A 19,515-nucleotide genomic window follows, 5' to 3' on the forward strand; every position below is an offset into this window, starting at 1 on the left:
TAAATTACAGAGTGAAGTTATTTAAGGGCACAGTGGTGAAGGGAAAATTCCCAGCTGAAGAGAAACAAGAGTCGATGTGGCTGTAGCAAAACAGACAGACAGAGGAAAAGAAGGGTCTGGGGGTTTGATGATACAATATTGCATTGCAAAACCAATAGTAGTTGTATGAAATTACCCTAATGTAACCCTACTGTCAACAGAGATGGGATCAAGTGACATTTGTGAAAGTCTCAAGCAAGTTCCCTTTAAGTCTCAAGCAAGTCCCAAGTCATTGTGTCTTGGGCAAGTATAATCTCAAGTCAAGTCAATTCCTATGTGATAGATCAAGTCAAATTATAAATGCAGTCTAACCTGCATTATCTGGTGTTCATAAAGAGAAGATCAGTTTTATTGGCCAATTGATCTAACCTGTGTGAACTCTCAAGATAATGCACTCCAATTCAACACAACTTCAGAACACAAATTAAAAAAATCATTGTGTAGTTTAACATCTGAATGTCAATGAAAACTTGTTTTATACACCGAGCAGCTTGAGCTTGTTAGAACAGAGCAACCTTAAAGGAACCCCGACTGTCATGACAAGTTTGCTCTATATTATTTATTTGGTTGTTACTAACATAATTTTGAGATACATCTCTGCTGAATAATGTGAAACACCTTTAAAGAAAGCAAGTTAAGTCTCCGTAGCGTTCCGAAAGAAAGAACGTGGGATTGGGAGAGTCACCCTCCCCCACGCATGCTCTTGTCATTCACCAGACGCATTCAAGAGTTTTGATCCTCCCTTTAGGAACGCTACAGAGACTTACCTTGCTTTCCTTATAGGCGTTTCACATTGCTCGGCAAAGTGCCTGCCGCCATTCTACGTCACTACACACTGAATGCGTTGCGACGTAAATAGCAATGGCGGCGTACGTTCAAATAAAGTTTCTACAAAATGTGTTAAACTGGAAACTATTTAGAAAAAATGAATCTCATAATTATGTTAGTAACAACCAAATAAATAATATAGAGCAAACTTGTCATTACAGTCGGGGTTCCTTTTAAAGCAAGACTACATCTATTTGCAGAATATTTCACTGAGTTATTTCCTTTTTACATGTTGTTAACTTGTTACATTTACAAAATATTATATTTGAAAGTGTCTTGTCCATAGACATCGAATATACATAAACTCCACTTTGAGTGGGTTGTCCCATTGCTGGGTTACTTAAGCGAGTCCACCATGAACTAATAGGGATTTAACGATAACGGCAATATTGTGATATCGCGATATATTTTTTTAATGAAAGACAAACCTAAGTCAGCTTTGTACGTACCTCACTTCCTGAGCATTCAAATAAGATGCTGAACTGCCCAGGATTTTGACTTACTGGTAGCGCTCTGACCTCTCAAACGAAATGTGGTCACGGCGCAGATTCGATCCCCCACTCTCCTCCCATAAAAAAAAAAAAGGTAGATCACAGGAGGTTGGCTGCTTAAAAAAGTGCATCTTGTTTGGGCTTAAAAGGTTGTCATTACTTATTCATTTGTCAATAAGACTTAAAAAGGGAGTTTTTTAATTTTATTTTCTACACATACATGTTCATACATACGCGTACAGTACGTATCATGAATGACATCTTTGAGTAAACTATGAGCATCATTTAAGTATCTCAAGGCCGGGCTGAGTGTCATGGTCTCTATACTGTTTAGAAAAGTCAGTTTTGATTGGACTGCAAGTTCCTTGTTAGTTTGAATCATCTCCCTCCATGCTACACTGTTGTCAGCAGGGTGATGTTGTCACCACAGCAGTGTTATAACGTGGGGCCTCTCTCCAGCCCATATCCGTGACACCATTATGCCTCCTGACCATGAAAGACATGCACTGTTTTCGTGACTCATCCAGAGACTGAGCTGTGGTCAGGCTATAAAAAAAAGATGTCTGCTTCCCAAGGTGCAGTGCTAATACATAAGTGCAGGAATGTCATCTGAAGTGAAAGCAATGTCAAATGACAGACTTTAATGATGAGTTTACTTGTATCTGTTTCATACATGCAACTTTATTCAACCTACATTATTTTGTGAAACTTTTGGACCAGCATGGATACATTGCTGTGTTAGGTCTGTCTTACACAGAAACATTTTGTCTCAGATGAGGAAAAGCAAAAGCAGCCGTCGTACATCTGAGAGTGAGAAAGAAGATTCAGCCGTTTGGTGACCGAAAGACAGACTGTGACAGCTATTAAGCAATGAGAAATACAGTGGAAATAAAAATGGGATGTGTTATGAGACATCCAGTATACTTAAGGTTTGCTTTATTTGAACCTAAATTGCTGTTAAGTAGCAAATGTTTTAATATCCGCCACAGGACACAATAATTCACATAGACCACTTTTTTTTTAATGAATCGCTCTTTTTCTCTCTCAAGTCAACCACATTCCACTGAACGAGGGGTCGACAACCTTTACTGTCAAAAGAGCCATTTTAGGCCAAATAAATAACCAAATATCTGTCTGGAGCCGCAAAACATTTGAAAATTGTGATGAGTGAAACAGTGTTTGTGTTAGTCTAATGTACTGAATGCCCAAGAGCTAATTAGAGCTACACCATAACAGAAAAATATACAGCATCCAATACATAGAGATTCATTTTATTTTTTTTCATACTTGAAGATGAACATATTATATTTTCTACCTTTTTGCTATCTGACATTTTTGTGGATATTTTATGGTAATTTTCAAGATTTTTTCTTTAGTTTTTAGACATTTTCTGGTTACTTTTTGAACGTTTTCTTTCCATCCTTTTCTTCCAAAAAATTTTTTGGGGGGGGTTGACATTTCGAGATTTCGTCTTTTGTTTTCGGATAGTTTTCTTTTCTGCTTTTTAAAAAATACATCTTCTGACTTTTTGGCACATTTGTGAACATTTAATGGTAATTTTTTCAGGATTTCTTTTGTTTTTTGACATTTTATGGCTACTTTTTACACTTTTTTCTGCCTGTTTTATTCAGTTCTCTAACATTTTTAGCAATCTCATGGACATTTTATGGTAATTTTCTGCTTTTCCTTTTTGGACATTTTATTATCACTTTTTGGACAATTTTAAGTAAAAAATTTTTTTTAATTAATTTAAATAATATTTTATCTAAGACAATTTTTTATAAATACTAAAAAAAAAATATTATTTCAACAAATTATTTTTATGGATCCACAGGAGAGGGACTAAAGAGCCAAATGTTGCTCCAGAGCCGCAGGTTGCAGACCCTTGCTCTTAACTAACCTTTAGCATCTCTTGTTGTTTTTCATGTCCTCCCAGATTATAGATAATGGGCTGTGTGCAATGCAAGGATAAAGAAGCAACCAAACTCACAGACGACAGAGAGACCAGCATCTCCCACGGTGCGGGCTACCGCTATGGGGCCGATCCCACGCCACAGCACTACCCCAGCTTCGGGGTCACGTCCATTCCAAACTACAACAACTTCCACACACCGGTCGGACAGGGGATGACTGTTTTCGGTGGGGTCAGCACTTCCTCGAACACTGGAACCCTTAGGACCCGTGGTGGGACAGGTAATGTGTTAAGAAAGCAGAACCCCTATTGATTTACTTTATTGTATGTGGAGCCTCAAAACCCGGTACAAGCTTGCAAATGGATGAAAACCACCCTTTGCTAATTGAACCACATCAATCACATCTGCCACCCCCAAAATAATAAACTTGCTAACTGCACAAATATGGCAGTTCTGCTTACCTTTTGGCTTGGACATGGTGTTGCTTTTGTGTAGTCCGGCGCCATGGGCAGAGAAATTTGATATACAGTTATTATATCAATTAGCTGAAATTCAGAATGGCTCGTTCACAAACACATTCCCAGATATAGGCAGATAACAGATTTACATGGTTGTTTGATTGATTACTCTTCATTTTATTATTCCGCAGCTCCTTCTGTTGAAATGTATTTGTGTTACAGGAGTCTCTTGCTCAAACATGCCTAGAATATCTTAGTTACAAGGCTCACTGATGACACCATCATCTTATCCTAATTGAGATAATGGCACTTTAAAGATGTACAGTAATGACTTTCAAATATGTGCATCAAATATTTATTGTCATTCATTCAATTCTATTCTCTTTAGCCAGTGGAAGCTTTTGCTGAACCTTGTAAAATATGTGACTACCCATTATGAAATGTGTTCTTTGCGGTATTCTTTCCATGGATACACACTTCCATCCACACATGCAAACATGTTCATATTGGTATGTTTCATTCTGACCGGCATATGGCTACAACTGTATTAAAGCACATTCAAGTATTCCGCAATGGATTTAAATGTGCCAGATTTGTGTCTCCCACGATCGTTATTTTGCCGTGAATGTCTCAGATTTGCCGTGAATGCTTGTAGACATTTACAAGCGGTTATGAATAACACAAATGTGCACATTTAGGCCATTGCGTGGTCGCAAGGTGCAAGCCGTCTCATCTAGACCACTTAGCGGCCGGTTAGCATCACAAAGTCAAGACAACTAGGTGGCGAGCCAGTCACGGCAAATTAACCACCGCGGATTGTATCTTGACAAAACAATAAGCAACCGCTTCATATTATCCAACCATCGTCTGCTTTATCATATCTGACCTCTAGTAACCAAACAACCTCCTCACGACAAATGTAGCTCCCACTTTAGGCACTATAAATTCACTAGTAATATGGTAGAAGGTCCACATCTCTTATTAGAAAGGATAGGAAGGAAGGCTAAATCAAAAAAGTTAAACTTACATCTTTCTCGTTTGCAGTCGTGTCACACTGTTGGGACCGATCCATTATGTTTAAACGTGTTGAAAATCCAGCTATGAACAGGCTTTCACTAACAAAACAGTTCTTTGAGAAATGATGTCGGTACAGGTCCTTCAAAAATAAAAATTAACCACTGTCTTCTCAAAGACTTGGGACGAAGGAAGAACCACTTTTTCCTGTTCATTGTTTCCCCTCTCCATGGAGCATTTGCGAGCAGCGGGAGAAAAAGAAAGAAGCAGCTAGCTTCTCGAATTTCAGTGGGCGTGACAAACCTTTACCAGAGGTGGTGCCACTAACCCGAGGGGGCTGGATCGAGGCACTTCCGTGTCTTTTTGATGTCACTAAGTCACAAAAGTTTAATCTGCCCGTTTGAAGCACACATTTTAGAAAGGAGGAGAAAGCTAAAGAAGTCGCGGACGGATTTTTCTCATACTTGGTAGGATTGTAGACAGGCCGGGGATGCATATTACTGATAGAAAACCCCACTAGTGCATTTTCATACTATGGGACCTTTAAGTTGTGACTGTGCTGGAGAAGAAATGTGTTGCTAATTTTTTATGCCGCACTTGAACTCAGTAGTGTACACGCAACCAGCGTACTCACGCTAGTTTTCAATCACGCTTTATTTCCGGGTTTGGGTGGATTGTGAAAGCAAGCGAGATTTGAGCGCCGACAATCCAAACAAGAGTGAAGGTTTGCGGTTCCTGACATGCTTTGTTTGAGCGTGGGCCCCCCCTGCTGCGGGGGCTTCTTGGTGCTGAGGCCGAGCGGCAGTTGGGTTGTTGCCGCCGTCGGCTGCCATATGCGGGGAGCACCGCTGCTTCCCGGTGCGGACACAGCAGATGTCCGTCTTCAACCACCGATTTGAATCATGTTGTAAGGTGTGTGGCTCTACCATCGTTACAATATATTATATAATTTTAGAACAATACTTACTACGTACTTATATCATATTTATAATTTCATGGGTATCTTGTGGTCAACATGTAGCACTAGAAAGCATTACGTACCGCGTCGGATTGTCGTTCACGTCCTCTTCCAACTGTCATTTTTTGAGAGATTTTACTCCAAGTTGGGTTCGAATTCATCGCGCTATGTGCGGCAAGCACGTTCTTGAAAATTTGTTTAAACAATTGCAAAAGAAACCAAAATAATTACACAAAACTCAATTATTTATCTTCTGTTCTTGTATTATAACTTTGCTTCTCACTTTGTAATTTGTAATATTAATTTATTTTTGGTATTATTTATACTTTATTCATGTTATACCTTGATTTTTTTTTTTTTACTCCACCCTCTCTGGCTCATGTGTTTTAAATTCATGGTGTTTTACTATTTGTTAGATTTTATTTAATGGAAAAGTAACTGTTAAAGTGAATGGTCTTTTATAAAATTATTATTTTATTTTTAAATAAATTGACATTTATTACCACAAACAACAGAACAAAAGTACCAAAAATTGGTACTGTTTAGTACCAGTATCAATACCCCGATACTGACAATTGGAACCGAACCAGTTCAAATACGAAAGGTACCCATCCCTACTTAAACATGCTGTTTTTTCAACATCCATCCATGGTCCAATGAATGTAGCAAAGATGTTCGCATTCGCAAACTGTTTTTCTTGACGGCGTAAAATTTGAACATTTAAATTCGCCATCCCTCCGTCCAATGAATATTAACCGGCAAAATTTAAGTCCAAGAGCTTCTCACCTTTTTCACCCCTGACCCATTTTCATGCCTGTGTATGCGCTATTATAAAAAAAACATAAACAATCTATAAATACGTCTTTGGGACAGTTAAAACATTTAAAATAGAACCTATGTATACGTTTCTAGGAGCAAATTTGTTAATTAAGGTATCTGTATCATCAAATTGCCTAATCACAATCAATTTTCTACCTTTAAGTGTTTTTGTGCTTTTTAAAACAAAGGACAAAATTAGGACAAAGTTTGTTGACAAATAGAAATTATTTTATCAAACTTTTTTTTCCAAGAAACATTACAACCATAACAAAATATACTTATTTTTGTTTTACTTTCTTAAACATATGGCACAAAGTGATCATAGGAAAACAAATTCAAACAAATTCTTTATTATACACTATTCAGAAACTAAAAATACAAAAAATAAGAATGTCTGCCTTCATTGCACTTCTTTTGTGGATTTTTTTCAACTTAAATAAACAAGATGTTAAAGATTATCATGCAGCAAATATAAATCATAAAACAACATACAAAACAAATAATTTTTCAAGTACAATACTGTATGTGTTCAGGCAATCTGCTCCAAAGATGAGATGCTGAAACAAAATTACTAGATCAATATTATAGTGCCAATATCAATCCGATATCGATACTGACTTGGTATCGGTAATATTGATATTTGGATCGATCCGCCCACCTCTAGTACTCTACTCAATCTTCTCCAGCCAAAGCTCTAAGTCTGGAACTTGTGAGACTGGTCTTTTTTTTGTCAAAAAATAAAAAATAAAATAAAAAATACAACTAATAGTTTGCACAAGTTAGTCTTTTGATACTTTTTCTCTCTCTGTCCCTAAACTGAGATCTTGTGGGGTAAGATGAAGCCTTAAGTTCGAATAAAAGTTATGTGTAGACGTTTTCTACAGAAAAATTGTGGTTAAATTCCAAATTGTATCACATTTCTTTGAAAATTTGTTACAGCATCCTGAATTCCCAACAATCCGCGTCTTTACAGCCATTGACACCCGCACCCCCTGTGCAGCCCAGCCCTGTCAGGAACGTCGCTTTGTGTAGAGCGGACATTGTTTCGGAAATGAATATCCCCACTCAGGATATCCTTTGTTTGGCTGAACCCTGTATCTACCTTGAACTCGAGATTTTGCCACAATTTATAGGACTCCATTTTCTCAAAGCTTGGTTCATTTCTTTCAGTGTCTAATCCAAATCCACGTAGTGGCAGAGGCGCAAAGAGAGGCTTATCTTTTAAAAATCCTCCTTCCTGCAGGGAAATTTTGGATGTACGCTCCACTTCACTGTTGTAGTAACAGCAATTTTCAACCTGGAATGTATTATTGTATTAATACCACACCCCCCATCAGGCACATCATAGGAACTGTGTTAGCTGTGTTAGTTAGCTAACTGTGCTAGCATCACAGATGTAATTGTTGTTTTGCTGATGTAATATCTTTCAATGGAATCCAGCTAGTCCTATGACCTTATATGTAACTCACTGAAAGTTGGGCTAACATGAATCAATAAATCCATTTATACTTCCCAGCTACTGCATTGGCCTAGTGGCAACATTCACAAACTGCGATTCATTCAGGGTCTTCCGATTCTTAAAACTTGTGAGCATTTTCCTCTCCCTTTTTGCCATTCTCATGAAAAGCAGCAGACCTTTCTCATTAGGAGTGCTATCAGCACAAAGCTCACATCTATCAAAAAACATGTTGCCCAGAGCTTTCTGGGAGCCTGGTAAGAGTCTAAAGTCAAATGACTTGAAATATTATGATCAAAAGAATCTTTACAGGACTCTCTAGAAGGCTCCATTCAACTTCCATTTGTCAAGCGGGAGAGCCATGAAAGCAGATTAAAGGCAAACACAGGCCCGATCAAATAGGTTTTAGTGATGCTTTTGCCTTAATAAAGTCATTTGATCGCTAAGACAAAACAATTTAAACCCCACTTAAAGTTGTTCTAAACAAGGGATTCATTCAGACATTTTGGGTTATTCTTTTTTGCTTTTTTGCTAGTTTTAGACTTCCTTGGAATTGCAGAATTGGCCAAGTTATTTTCCACTGAAAACAAAGATTTCAATCACTGTGACAATGGGAACTGAGACACTGTATTCATTGTGATTGAGGAGCGAAAATCAATTTGCTATCAAATGTTGAAATCCTCAAAATGATCTGCATTATCCCAGACTTGTTGTAGTTATTATTATTATTAATTGTATCTAAGTTTCAGTCAATTCTATTTTTTAGGCCAAATGTCTTGCAAGTTTGATTCACATAACTGTCACTTGTCATGTCACTACATTGTCTATTAACAATAAAACCCTACTTTTTTTTCTTTTCTTTTTTTACTAAAACCCCACTTGAAAGCTGTAGCTTTTAAGTCAAAGGGCATTTTAAATGTCTGCATTTATTTCACACTTTACTATATGGATTTATAGCGTACAAGGTGGTGTATTAACCGACACTATCAAGTAATTTAATTTGGACAAAGGATTGTCACAGTGTACTATTTGATGCTTTATTTTTTTTAAATAAATATACAGCGTTAGCATATTCACTGCCAGTCTAAAATGTTCCAACAACTAACTGCACATTGACAGTGAAAGTAAAATGGAGATATCGGCTCCATTTTCAGGGGTGTACTTGTACTTGGCCAAAGTGAGGTAATTGTAAATGAAACTAGTTTGAATGATTGGAGGCAATGTTATGGCAAAATCAAATGAGCTTACTAGTGTTTATTCATTCAGTTACTGAAGACAAAAGTGAGTGCAGCACAATGTACAAACAAGGACAAACTAAAGTGAAGGTCTGGCAAATATATATAACAAACTAAAGCCATTTATCATGTTTGCTACAATAATGCAGTAAGGAGGAGTGGTAGGGTAAGAATGTATTCTCGTGAGAGAAGTAAGTTATTTTTCATATAAATTCACATCTATCTAGGACAGGTTGCTATTTTTTTTTGGTCTCGTTTAAGAGTGACATTTGCTTGGATTAGTGGTGGGAGTAGAGGGAGAGGGGTGACACTTGATAAGGAAAAGTTGACTTCAGGTGCTTTATGTAAAGGATTTTCATTTTGTAGAGGTTCTTTCTTCTACATTACCCTTATAGACTAATCCATGCTAACCATTTGCTAGTTAAAATTGTCACTTTAAAACTTTGAACAGATAAGAAACACAAGGTAGACAAGTACCGCTGTGGCGCAATGAACAGACGCAGACTGATAATGTTATATATTTACAGGTTTTGTGGCTGTTGTCACAGATATACTGTACAGAGATGGCAAATCCAGGTCCAGAATGTAAAAACCCTGCCACAGTTTAGCTTTAGCCCCTCGTGCTAGCTAGCTAGCTCCCTAGCAGGTAAACAAGCACCCGGGGAACTAGCTAAGGAGCTAGCTAGCTAGCACCTAGAGCTAAAGTCAAACTGTAGCAGTGTTTTTATTTTCTGAACCTGGATTTGCCACCTCTTATACTGTATAGTAAAGTAGACTAGAGCAGTCTCACGTGGCAGTAATGTTGGCTGGTGACTGACTATCCCATCAAAGGTAATGGAACGCATGGAAATTAGCTTAGCATTAGCTTAGCATTGCATAGCAATGTAACAGAGGTGAATAAAGGAAGTGCACTCGCGTTGCAGTTGATTTAATATATGTATTATTTATTTATTTACACATATTTTGTCCTATACTGGATAAGTTTAGGTTATGAAAAAAGTACAAACAATAATTTTGTGCTGCATTGGGTGTTTTTGGCCCACGAAAAAAGTATTCCTTTTTAACAGACAGTCTGCTCGGTTAGTCATCAAGGTTCTACTACTGTATTGCACTTATGTTTCCCCCGGTCAGCATTGCCCTCCTATTTTATCCAATCATCTCCTTCCCCACTCTTATGTTCCACCAGCTTCGTATTTATTGATGCCGCACTCACAGTAGTCAGCTAGTTATCCCGTAACAGGCTGGAGCAAGGTTACCCCTCCTCCCTCACTGGTCCTTATTACTCATGCTGTGCTTAGCGCAACCATACCCAATCACATTTAACTCATCACTCCCTCATACAACCCAGGATTATTCCAACTCCCTTTACTGTTTGGCTTATTTCTTTTTTTCTTTTTTCTTTTTTTAACTGTTTGGCTTATTTCGATGCAATGTATTTATTTCTGTTATGCAAGTTGGCAGTTAATTTTACGTGTTCTTGGAGGAGTATTTGCAAATGAGCATGTGCAATGTGACTTATCAAACCCGAGACGAATTGTGATGGATGTTTTTGTGTCTTCAACACGGAGAGCGGATCTTTTCCGCTTGTGTAAACAATTTTTAAATACCAGAAACAAATATTAGCGCGACATATCGTCTCTTCAGCAATGCAACTTTAGTGCTTCTGAATGATCTATGGGCTGACTTGGAGTTGGTCACATACGACAAAACTCCTTTTTATTTATTTCCGCCCGAGTCATTTCACATTTCAGCGCATTGTGACAGTTGTCCGAGGTTGGTGTTTCTCAGGGCAGTTTTTCATGTGCTGTCCCAAGTTTTAACCACAGGATGAGTATTTAGGATTTGTTATATTTAAGCAAAACATGGATTCATGTGGTTGCATATGGCAGTCTCCACCTCTCTTCTTCTGCATCTGTTACTAAGAGCGCATGCAATCTGTCATAGTGATTTTAGCTGTTTGGGAATTTAGTAAACCATGCTCTGCGTCATTAACTTTTGTTGTTGTTTTTTTGTGTGCTTATGCTTCTTTGTCAGCTGTTGTCAGTGACATTTTATATTCCCCTATCCTGAGGTATCGCCTGAGATGTTCTGTTTAATGAGAAAATGCAAGATTGTTGCTTGTATATGTTTGAGTCCACCTGTCTGTATTATGACATTGACAGTTCATCCAATAATGATGCAAGTTTACAATTTCAATAGAAAAATCCCATCTTCTACTTAAAAAAAAACCCCAAAAAACAGAAGCTCTTCTGAAACCAGCCCGCTCGAGGCTTTAATGCAGTTTGTATTTTGAATTTTTAAGTTTCAATAACTAAATAAAGATATTGCAGTTGTAACTTATTGTAAATGTGCCTTTTGCCTTTCCATAGCTGCTTCCAAAAGTTTCTGTCCGTACTTGCTGTACGTCTATGTGTTGAGTGGGCTGAGGCCAGGAGTCCGAAGAAATCTTATCACAGTCTACCGCAATGTGCCTGTCCTTTAGTTTTTTTTCTACTTGTAAATACATAGTTTACAGAGGTGGTGGGGCAATGATTTTTTGCAGTTAATGTGACTGTCAAAATTAGTCAGCAGCAACAAGCTGGTCGAGGGAGCTGCAGACAAGGGATCACTGATTTAGACTAAATTGCAAGCATGGATTTAAGAAAATGGCCTCCTTTCTCTCTTATATGACAAAACCTGCTTTAGCTATGATGTTTCATTGATAGGAGAAAACTGGCGCTGTTTGTATACTTGATTTCATCACCAATCCTCACCTGCAAAATTCCACATTTTGATCCAGAAATGGTCTTCATTTAGAGAAATAGTAATCTTCACGCAGATGAATGATGATGTTACTTTTTTAAATTATTTGTGCAGGAGTCACCCTCTTTGTGGCACTTTATGACTACGAAGCACGGACAGAAGATGACCTCAGTTTCAGAAAAGGAGAAAGGTTCCAGATTATCAACAGCACGTAAGTCACTACAGTCTCTTGTCAGAGATTCTGCTCTTGGGGAGTGTGTACCTTCTCATTAGGGCCCAAACTTATGAAACTTTGCACACGTCAGACCTGGCATGGTTGTCAATATTTTTAAAGATTTCAATAAATGGCTCAATAGTGCGCTCTACAATTTTTTAACAAAGCATTCCCGTTTGTTGTACGTTTCACCAGATTTGTGAAAATTGGGAGGAATATATCAGCCCAAGGCCTACAAAAAGTCTTTATATGCTAAACCTAACAGGAAGTCCGCCATTTTCGCCCTATTTTAATGAACTTTTCCTGCAAAATTTATCCAATCGTTTTCAAACCTTGGGTGTTTCATTTAAAGCCGTTTAAGATAAAACTTTTTTAAAAACTTTTTTGTTTGTCTTTGCACTCTGTTGCCGTGGCGATGCGCTTATTTACAAAGAAAAATTATGCTGTTCTTGAGGAAGAAAACCTAGCTGAATACTCGTGAAACTTTGTACACACATAAGACATTTACAGTGTTCCCTCACTTTTCATGGGTGATACGTTCCACGTCCGCCCGCGATTGGTGAATTTTCTTTCTTTCTTAATAAGGTCTGGTGGAGGAATGAGACTCACACATTGACCTTACTGTGTAGGTACCAGTGTGTACGAGTAACTGGCGTCTGTTCTAAAAATAGTTTACCAGTGATGAGACAATGACTTACTAAGAATGATTAAAGGAAGAAAAATGTCAACATTTGTTTAAAGTTATCATGGTGCACTTCTCTTAATTGACCAAATATTGTATATTTTGCTTTGAAAATGTAACAGATTGTGTTGAATGGAAGAAAGAGCTGTTGTTATTTACTCAAATATTACAAAAAAGGACAAAAATAGCAGCATATGTAAAGAATTTTATGGGGTTTCACTATTGAAAATTTGATAGTCTCTGAAAAACCTGCAAAATGTTGAGGTACAACCCGAGGTACACCCCACAATGTATGACTTATGGACCCAAATAAAAATCTGCGATAGAGTGAATCTGCAATAAGTGAACCGCAAAGTGATTTTACAGGGTTCTTGTCCTATGTGCCAGTACCCCAACGTGCAAGTGCCCCAACGTTGTCAGGGTGGTGAGGGCCCTTTATAACTGTTCGCAGCTGTAGTTTATCACTAGGGTTGAGCTACAGGGAGGAGAGGAGAAAGCGCTCTGCAGCTAGCTGGGCTAAAAGTGTATTCATTATCTGCAGTAAACAAAAGACAAAATATGTGCTTTCTTGGAATTGCAAGCAAAATTATTCATTCATAAACAACAACATTTATGGTAAAAGTGAACCGGTTTATAGGCAGAGAAATGCTTACATTAAATGTCAAATGTTTAGAAAAACAACTGGCAATCTATTTTAGTTTATACAGAGCGCAATATTACAGACCGTAAATCTCAAAGAGGTGTTTTGAACAAGAAAATTACAATAAGCAATGTGCACAGTTTATTTAAGGTTTACACTGGGTGGAGCAATGAGCCCTGAAATGTACTTGGGACAGGAAAGTGCTCTGTTACACCCACAAGGATGTTTGCTAATTTCCCTTTCAGAAAAGCTGTAGACGAGCAGTATGAGTAGTAAGGAATGGAATGACACTAAATCACTTTAATTTGACTTGATAGATATGCTGCCCATAAACACATCATAAACTGTTGCAATTTAAACACAAATTTAAGACACTATGATACAGAATCAAACACAATGTTTCCATATGAGTAACGAATTATAAAACCCATGACTCAATCCCATCAAGCACCACTGAAGGGATTGCTGAGGGTCTAGTAACTATCTTCGACATACCACAACATGCCTCTGTCGCTCGTGGGCCTCAGAGGAGGAAAACACTGTCATTAAGGCTTAGACTCAGTTTTTCCCCTTTTCTCTTGACATGCTCCTTAGTGGAGCCCACAAAGAGCTTCATCACATCTTCAATTCCTCTCTCCGCTCCCCTTTCTTCCATGCAAGCCAGCATCAAATATTTATTTCTTAGCCACAGTGACTCCTGTTGGACAAACACAGAAAAAGCCTTAAAATGATGCCTCTCATGATGAGTATTGCCAGTTGAGGTGGGCAACCAGACATACCTATTAAAAGACTTGATGGTTATGTCTGTCTCTAATAAAAAGCTCAGATATGTGGATGCCGCTTGATTATTGTGACCCATTAAGGATAGCTCTCGTTTTGACTGTAATTGTGGGAATGCTGAACAGGCACTTATTATTCCGCTTACTTTTTCGCCATGCAATAATTCCCAGATAATACTTCCGATTTACACGATTCAAATTTCAACTTGCTTCAAAAATTCACGCCTCTCTGGTATATATAATCTGATTCCACGTTTAACGGTAAATACTTTTCCCCATTCATTTTCATTAGACTGACATTGAGTCCCACTTTCCACGCCCACTTCCATAATACAACTTATCATCATTACCAGCTGTCTGATACTTGGCAGTGGATTCAAACCCCGCTTGGACCACATTTTAGTACATTCGAGGGGTCGATACCAACTGACTATCATATCAGGAAATAGATTATAATTTCACTGAAATGATTAAATGCATGTACATCTACAGTTGATCATTTTTAATTTTTACCCAATTTGTCTCTCATTAACCTTTAACACCTTATATTTAATTAATTTAATTTTCAATGACGTTCAGCAAGACATCCTTCACTACAATTTCACAACACTTCAATAATGACATCAAGTCCACTGTGGCTCAGCTGCTAGTGCGGCGGAACTTTGACCGGTAAATGGGAGGAGATTACAATTAAATATTTGTAGTTTTCACATAATTTATCTTTCAATTTACTTCATAAGCCACATGCATTCAAATCTTAGCGTACAGCTTTTCAGCATTCCCATGCAATTTCTGGAGAAATTGCACTTTGTCTAGTTTATTTAAATGATATTGTTCAGGCAGCAGGCAATCATATGAATGCACTCACATGGAGTGAATGAATGCATGAGTGATTCATCTGGAATCACAAAGGTCTTCTGTTTAATTATTCTCATCACAAGGCACAGAGGAAGAGAGGATATGAATCGATTGAAAGACACGGGGGAGACTCTTTGTTTATTCTTCCTATTTTCAGTGATATTCTGTTTTGTTTCTGGAGACGAAAGATCTGGTGCATGGGACAGATAGGGGACCCGGCCCTCCCTTGTCAGAGTTTCTCTCCCGGGCTCCATAGAGACACACGTTTCAACACGTTACACAACACAAACACGTTCTCCCCCTCGCCCCCGAAGGTAGTTCTCCTTCAGAATGCAGATTATTAGAGTCTCAGACCTTTACTCCCTCCTGAGGGTTCCTTCTTGAAGCTGTCCGATAATTCATAGGCAGGCAATCCCCCATCACATCTTTATTCAGCATAAATAAATGCCTCCCACCTTCTTTCATTCATTTGTCTCTCTCTCTCTGCTACTCCGTCTTTAGAATTCCTTTAACATACTTGTACAGGCACACCCAAGAACTACTGTTTAAACAATGACATTCGAGCTGTCAAAATTAATCAATTAATCGACAAGTAATCGATTATCAAAGTAATCAACAATTATTTTAATATTCGAGTAATTGTTTGAAGCCATTATTTAATTTAGAATTGTCCAAATCCTCTGATTTCAGCGTACCAACAGTAATTGTTCACCGATTTCTGCAGTCCTTCATGAAAGAAGACTGATATAACGTATTTCTGAAACACATATTAACATTATTTATACCATGACTAGATTCTGCTGGTTCTCCTTCTGGCAATGTTCTGCATAGTCTGTAATAGCAGACCAAAGTGGCCTCAAGGGCAAAAAACACACAGATGCAGGGCGAGGTTAAAAATGGCTAAACACAACAGAGTCAAATTGGTGTCTGTATGGCTCAGCACACAGTCTAAAACCAGTAAAAAAAATAAAAAAAAATCTATAAAAAAAAAAAGAGGCTGTACTGAAATCCAAAGCGGAAAGCCATGAAGCAGTAAAAAAGAATGCAGAAGAGTACTGTGGTAACTTAATGTGGCCGATTCCAGACCATATAAATTTCAAGCTGTCAGTGAATCCAGAAATATTCCGGACATTGAAATATTCAGTGGTACGTAGTATGCAAGTGTAAAATATATAGCAATCTTCTCTTCATTTTCCCAATTTTTTTCGGTCTTTTCCAGTGAAGGCGACTGGTGGGACGCTCGCTCGCTCACCACTGGTGGCAGTGGTTATATTCCAAGTAATTACGTGGCTCCAGTGGATTCCATCCAAGCTGAAGAGTAAGTAGAGAGCGAGAGTGTTCGTGTGAGAGGGTCAAAGTGTTAAATTGGGACAGAATACTGTAATATTTCTATTCATTAAAATCAGAGGTGGCAAATCCAGGTCCAGAAAGTATAACCCTGCCATAGTTTGGCTAATTAGCTAGCTAACTAGTAGGTAAACGAGCACCTGTGGATAAAGCCAAACTGTAGCAGGGTTTTTACTTTCAGAAAGTAAAAACCCTGCCATAGTTTGCCTTTAGCCCATTGTACTAGCTAACTAGCAGGAAAACAAGCACCTGTGGCTAAAGACTAACTGTAGCAGGGTTTTTACTTTCTGGACCTGGATTTGCCAAATCTGATTAAAATCCCTATTTACAAAATGGCAGCTACTGTATTGTCCTGCAGTGCTAAATGCTTGTGTTAATTAATCATTTGTGTTTATGGTGATTTAAATGTTACACATGAATTTAACCTTTTCAAAATTTCTTGAGGTGAGGTTTCAGTTTTCTCCCTCTAGTACTGCTGTTCGGTTAACATGCTTCCTCCTCTAATTACAGTTGGTACTTTGGTAAACTTGGCCGAAAGGAGGCCGAGAGACAGTTGCTCTCTACTGGGAACCCACGGGGTACTTACCTCATCCGGGAGAGTGAAACCACAAAGGGTAAATGATCAATATTTTTGATAATTAGCACCACAAAGTTCAACCACAAAAATCTAGTCGCTCCTCCCAGGTGCCTTTTCCTTGTCCATACGGGACTGGGATGACGTGAAAGGCGACCATGTCAAGCATTATAAGATCCGCAAGCTGGACAGCGGCGGCTACTACATCACCACCAGAGCTCAGTTCGACTCATTACAGCAGCTGGTTCAGCACTATTCAGGTATGACTATTCTTTGTATTAATATGCAGTCTTATTTTCATTGGTATGAGTTTGAAAATTGCTTCTCACATTTTGTTGTTTGTCAGTATTTGGCCTGCGATTCCAGGGCGTTTCCCGCCTCTCACCCAAAGTCTGCTAGGATAGGCTTCAGCTCACTATAAGGATGGATGTTTACGATTCCAAACTTATTATAAGTTACTTAAGGATGTGAATTATATGTATTATGACTAAAAGTATTAAAATGACTAAAAGTATGAAAACTCCTAAGTACTTTAATGAGCGCCCTATAAAGGGTTATTGAACGATGTCTTAAAGTCAGTCTAACATCAGGATGATAAACGATGAACTGTACCTGATTACGTAATAATACAGTATAGGTAATAATAAGATTTAGAAATGTCAAAATTTTGGCCCATTGACTCCCATTATAAATCATAATTGTAAATGTTTTTTTGATGCACTGTACACCTGATGTGTTATAGTGCATTTGCCGCGATTACCCAATTTATCCCTTCACTGGGGCATCAACTAAACATAGATTTTTTTACTTTAGAGTCATAAAAGCCATAATACACCAGATGGCGCTAAAGAGCTAATTATAATTTTTGGTTGGGCTGACTTATGTGCTTCCTATGTCCCCATTCATATACCAAAACAAGAAAGCACGGTTGGGATCGAGAGCTCAGGCCTGTGAGCATGTGTGGACGCAGTAACAGTGACGTACACACGCGTATGAGTGTGTGATGAGTGTATGTGCGCGCGTGCGTGAATATTCCAATTTGAATGTGTTTTTTATAGATATACAGATGATAGTTAGTTGTGCTCTTAGGACAATATGGCTTTTATTGTCCATAGAGGGCATCAAAAACAAATAAATAAATAAAAACTAAATATGTATCTATAGGTCTGATGCCACTGAACATTTTGATTGGTCGTAAGTAAAAAACTATATTCAGAAATGACTTAGATATCACACTTCCAACAGTGAGCCAAATTTTGGCTCATTTTACAAAAAAAAAAAAATTACGTTACGAGGTTAAGGTAAACAAGGTCTCTAAATAATCAGTTATCCAAAAATATTTAATTTGATAATCAAGTAGTCGATTAATGGTTGCACATCAAATATAATAATAAATAATCTGCATGGAGTTTACTACAAATAACATGTTTGGTCAAACTTAACTCAAAATTGCATTAACTTCTTCCCAGTCAGTAAAGAAGGGTTGTAGTAATTTGACTTAATAACTTGAACCATAAACATGTCACAGTAGTACTTGGAGTTATGATAACTGATATTGTAATAAGAGAAGAATTGAACTGTGTTTTCATTTATCACTGTTCTCTCTCCCCCTCACTGCAGCCAGTCTGTTTTTGAATCAGGTCCTAAAGTCAGCACCAGGGGTTTTCTTGATGTGGTTTGTCACAGGACATTAATTGCCCACTATACTTTATGATCACTAGATGCACACAGGTGACAGCACTTCTGCTTTTATGGCTTTTTCTGCTTTCTTGCATATCTTACATAAAAGAGCATTTCTTTCATTCGGAAATAGTTAATATAACTTTGAAATTGGACATACTGTATCAATAAAACTGGAATTAGAAAAATTAGTAAAATTAGTCCTCATCTGGGCTTTGCGCCAGTACACTTCAAATATCACAATGAAAATGGGTGCAATTGGTCCTGTTCTTTGAAATCCTTCATTCTTTTTCCAGGTCAGCTAAGCATTGTGCCCCCAGGGGGAGCCAAGTGTTTGCTCTGTGACAGCGAATGTCTTGTGCTGACCAACCCCGAAATGGAAAGAAAGCTTTTAATGGAGAGCAATTGATTCAACTGAGATCAAATTGTTATCATTCCGCTCCATCTTTTCAAGCTGCTACATTTCGAGGAAAAGCTGTTTGCTGTGGGTACAGTTCACATATTGGCAGGTTTTATGACAGGCACCAAAGTGAACCAAACACCAAAATTAGCAGGCAATTGGCCCAGATGGGCTTTGATGGCCGGCTAAGCACCCTCATGGGTGAAACTTCGGCCTTTATCTCATCTTAACTGCCCCATGTAAACACCCTGGGGATTTATCACGAAGGAGGATCTCCCTGTATGAGGATAGGAGAGGGGGTCTTTGCACTTATCAGCTTGGAAACACGGCCCTAATCTACTGGTTTAATCGATAACAAGCAAACACAAGAGCTTCCTCTGGAGTAAAA

At 38.1% G+C, this 19,515-nt stretch overlaps 1 protein-coding gene across 3 annotated transcripts in view; it reads left to right on the forward strand.

The window, feature by feature from the left end:
- Positions 1 to 19,515, forward strand: part of fynb (FYN proto-oncogene, Src family tyrosine kinase b) — a 79,289-nt gene that overhangs the window by 49,336 nt on the left and 10,438 nt on the right. For all 3 annotated transcript variants that reach the window (XM_086060507.1, XM_086060505.1, XM_086060506.1), the window contains exons 3-7: positions 3,295 to 3,551; positions 12,068 to 12,164; positions 16,346 to 16,444; positions 16,984 to 17,087; positions 17,158 to 17,307. In XM_086060507.1, coding sequence (XP_085916633.1) covers positions 3,305 to 3,551; positions 12,068 to 12,164; positions 16,346 to 16,444; positions 16,984 to 17,087; positions 17,158 to 17,307 — 697 coding nt within the window. In that variant the 5' untranslated portion in view covers positions 3,295 to 3,304. The remainder of the gene's footprint in view (positions 1 to 3,294; positions 3,552 to 12,067; positions 12,165 to 16,345; positions 16,445 to 16,983; positions 17,088 to 17,157; positions 17,308 to 19,515) is intronic.

This window comes from Leptonotus elevatus, chromosome 18 (genome assembly GCF_054856555.1).
Source record: "Leptonotus elevatus isolate MCC_2025b chromosome 18, RoL_Lele_1.0, whole genome shotgun sequence".
Taxonomy (NCBI): domain Eukaryota; kingdom Metazoa; phylum Chordata; class Actinopteri; order Syngnathiformes; family Syngnathidae; genus Leptonotus; species Leptonotus elevatus.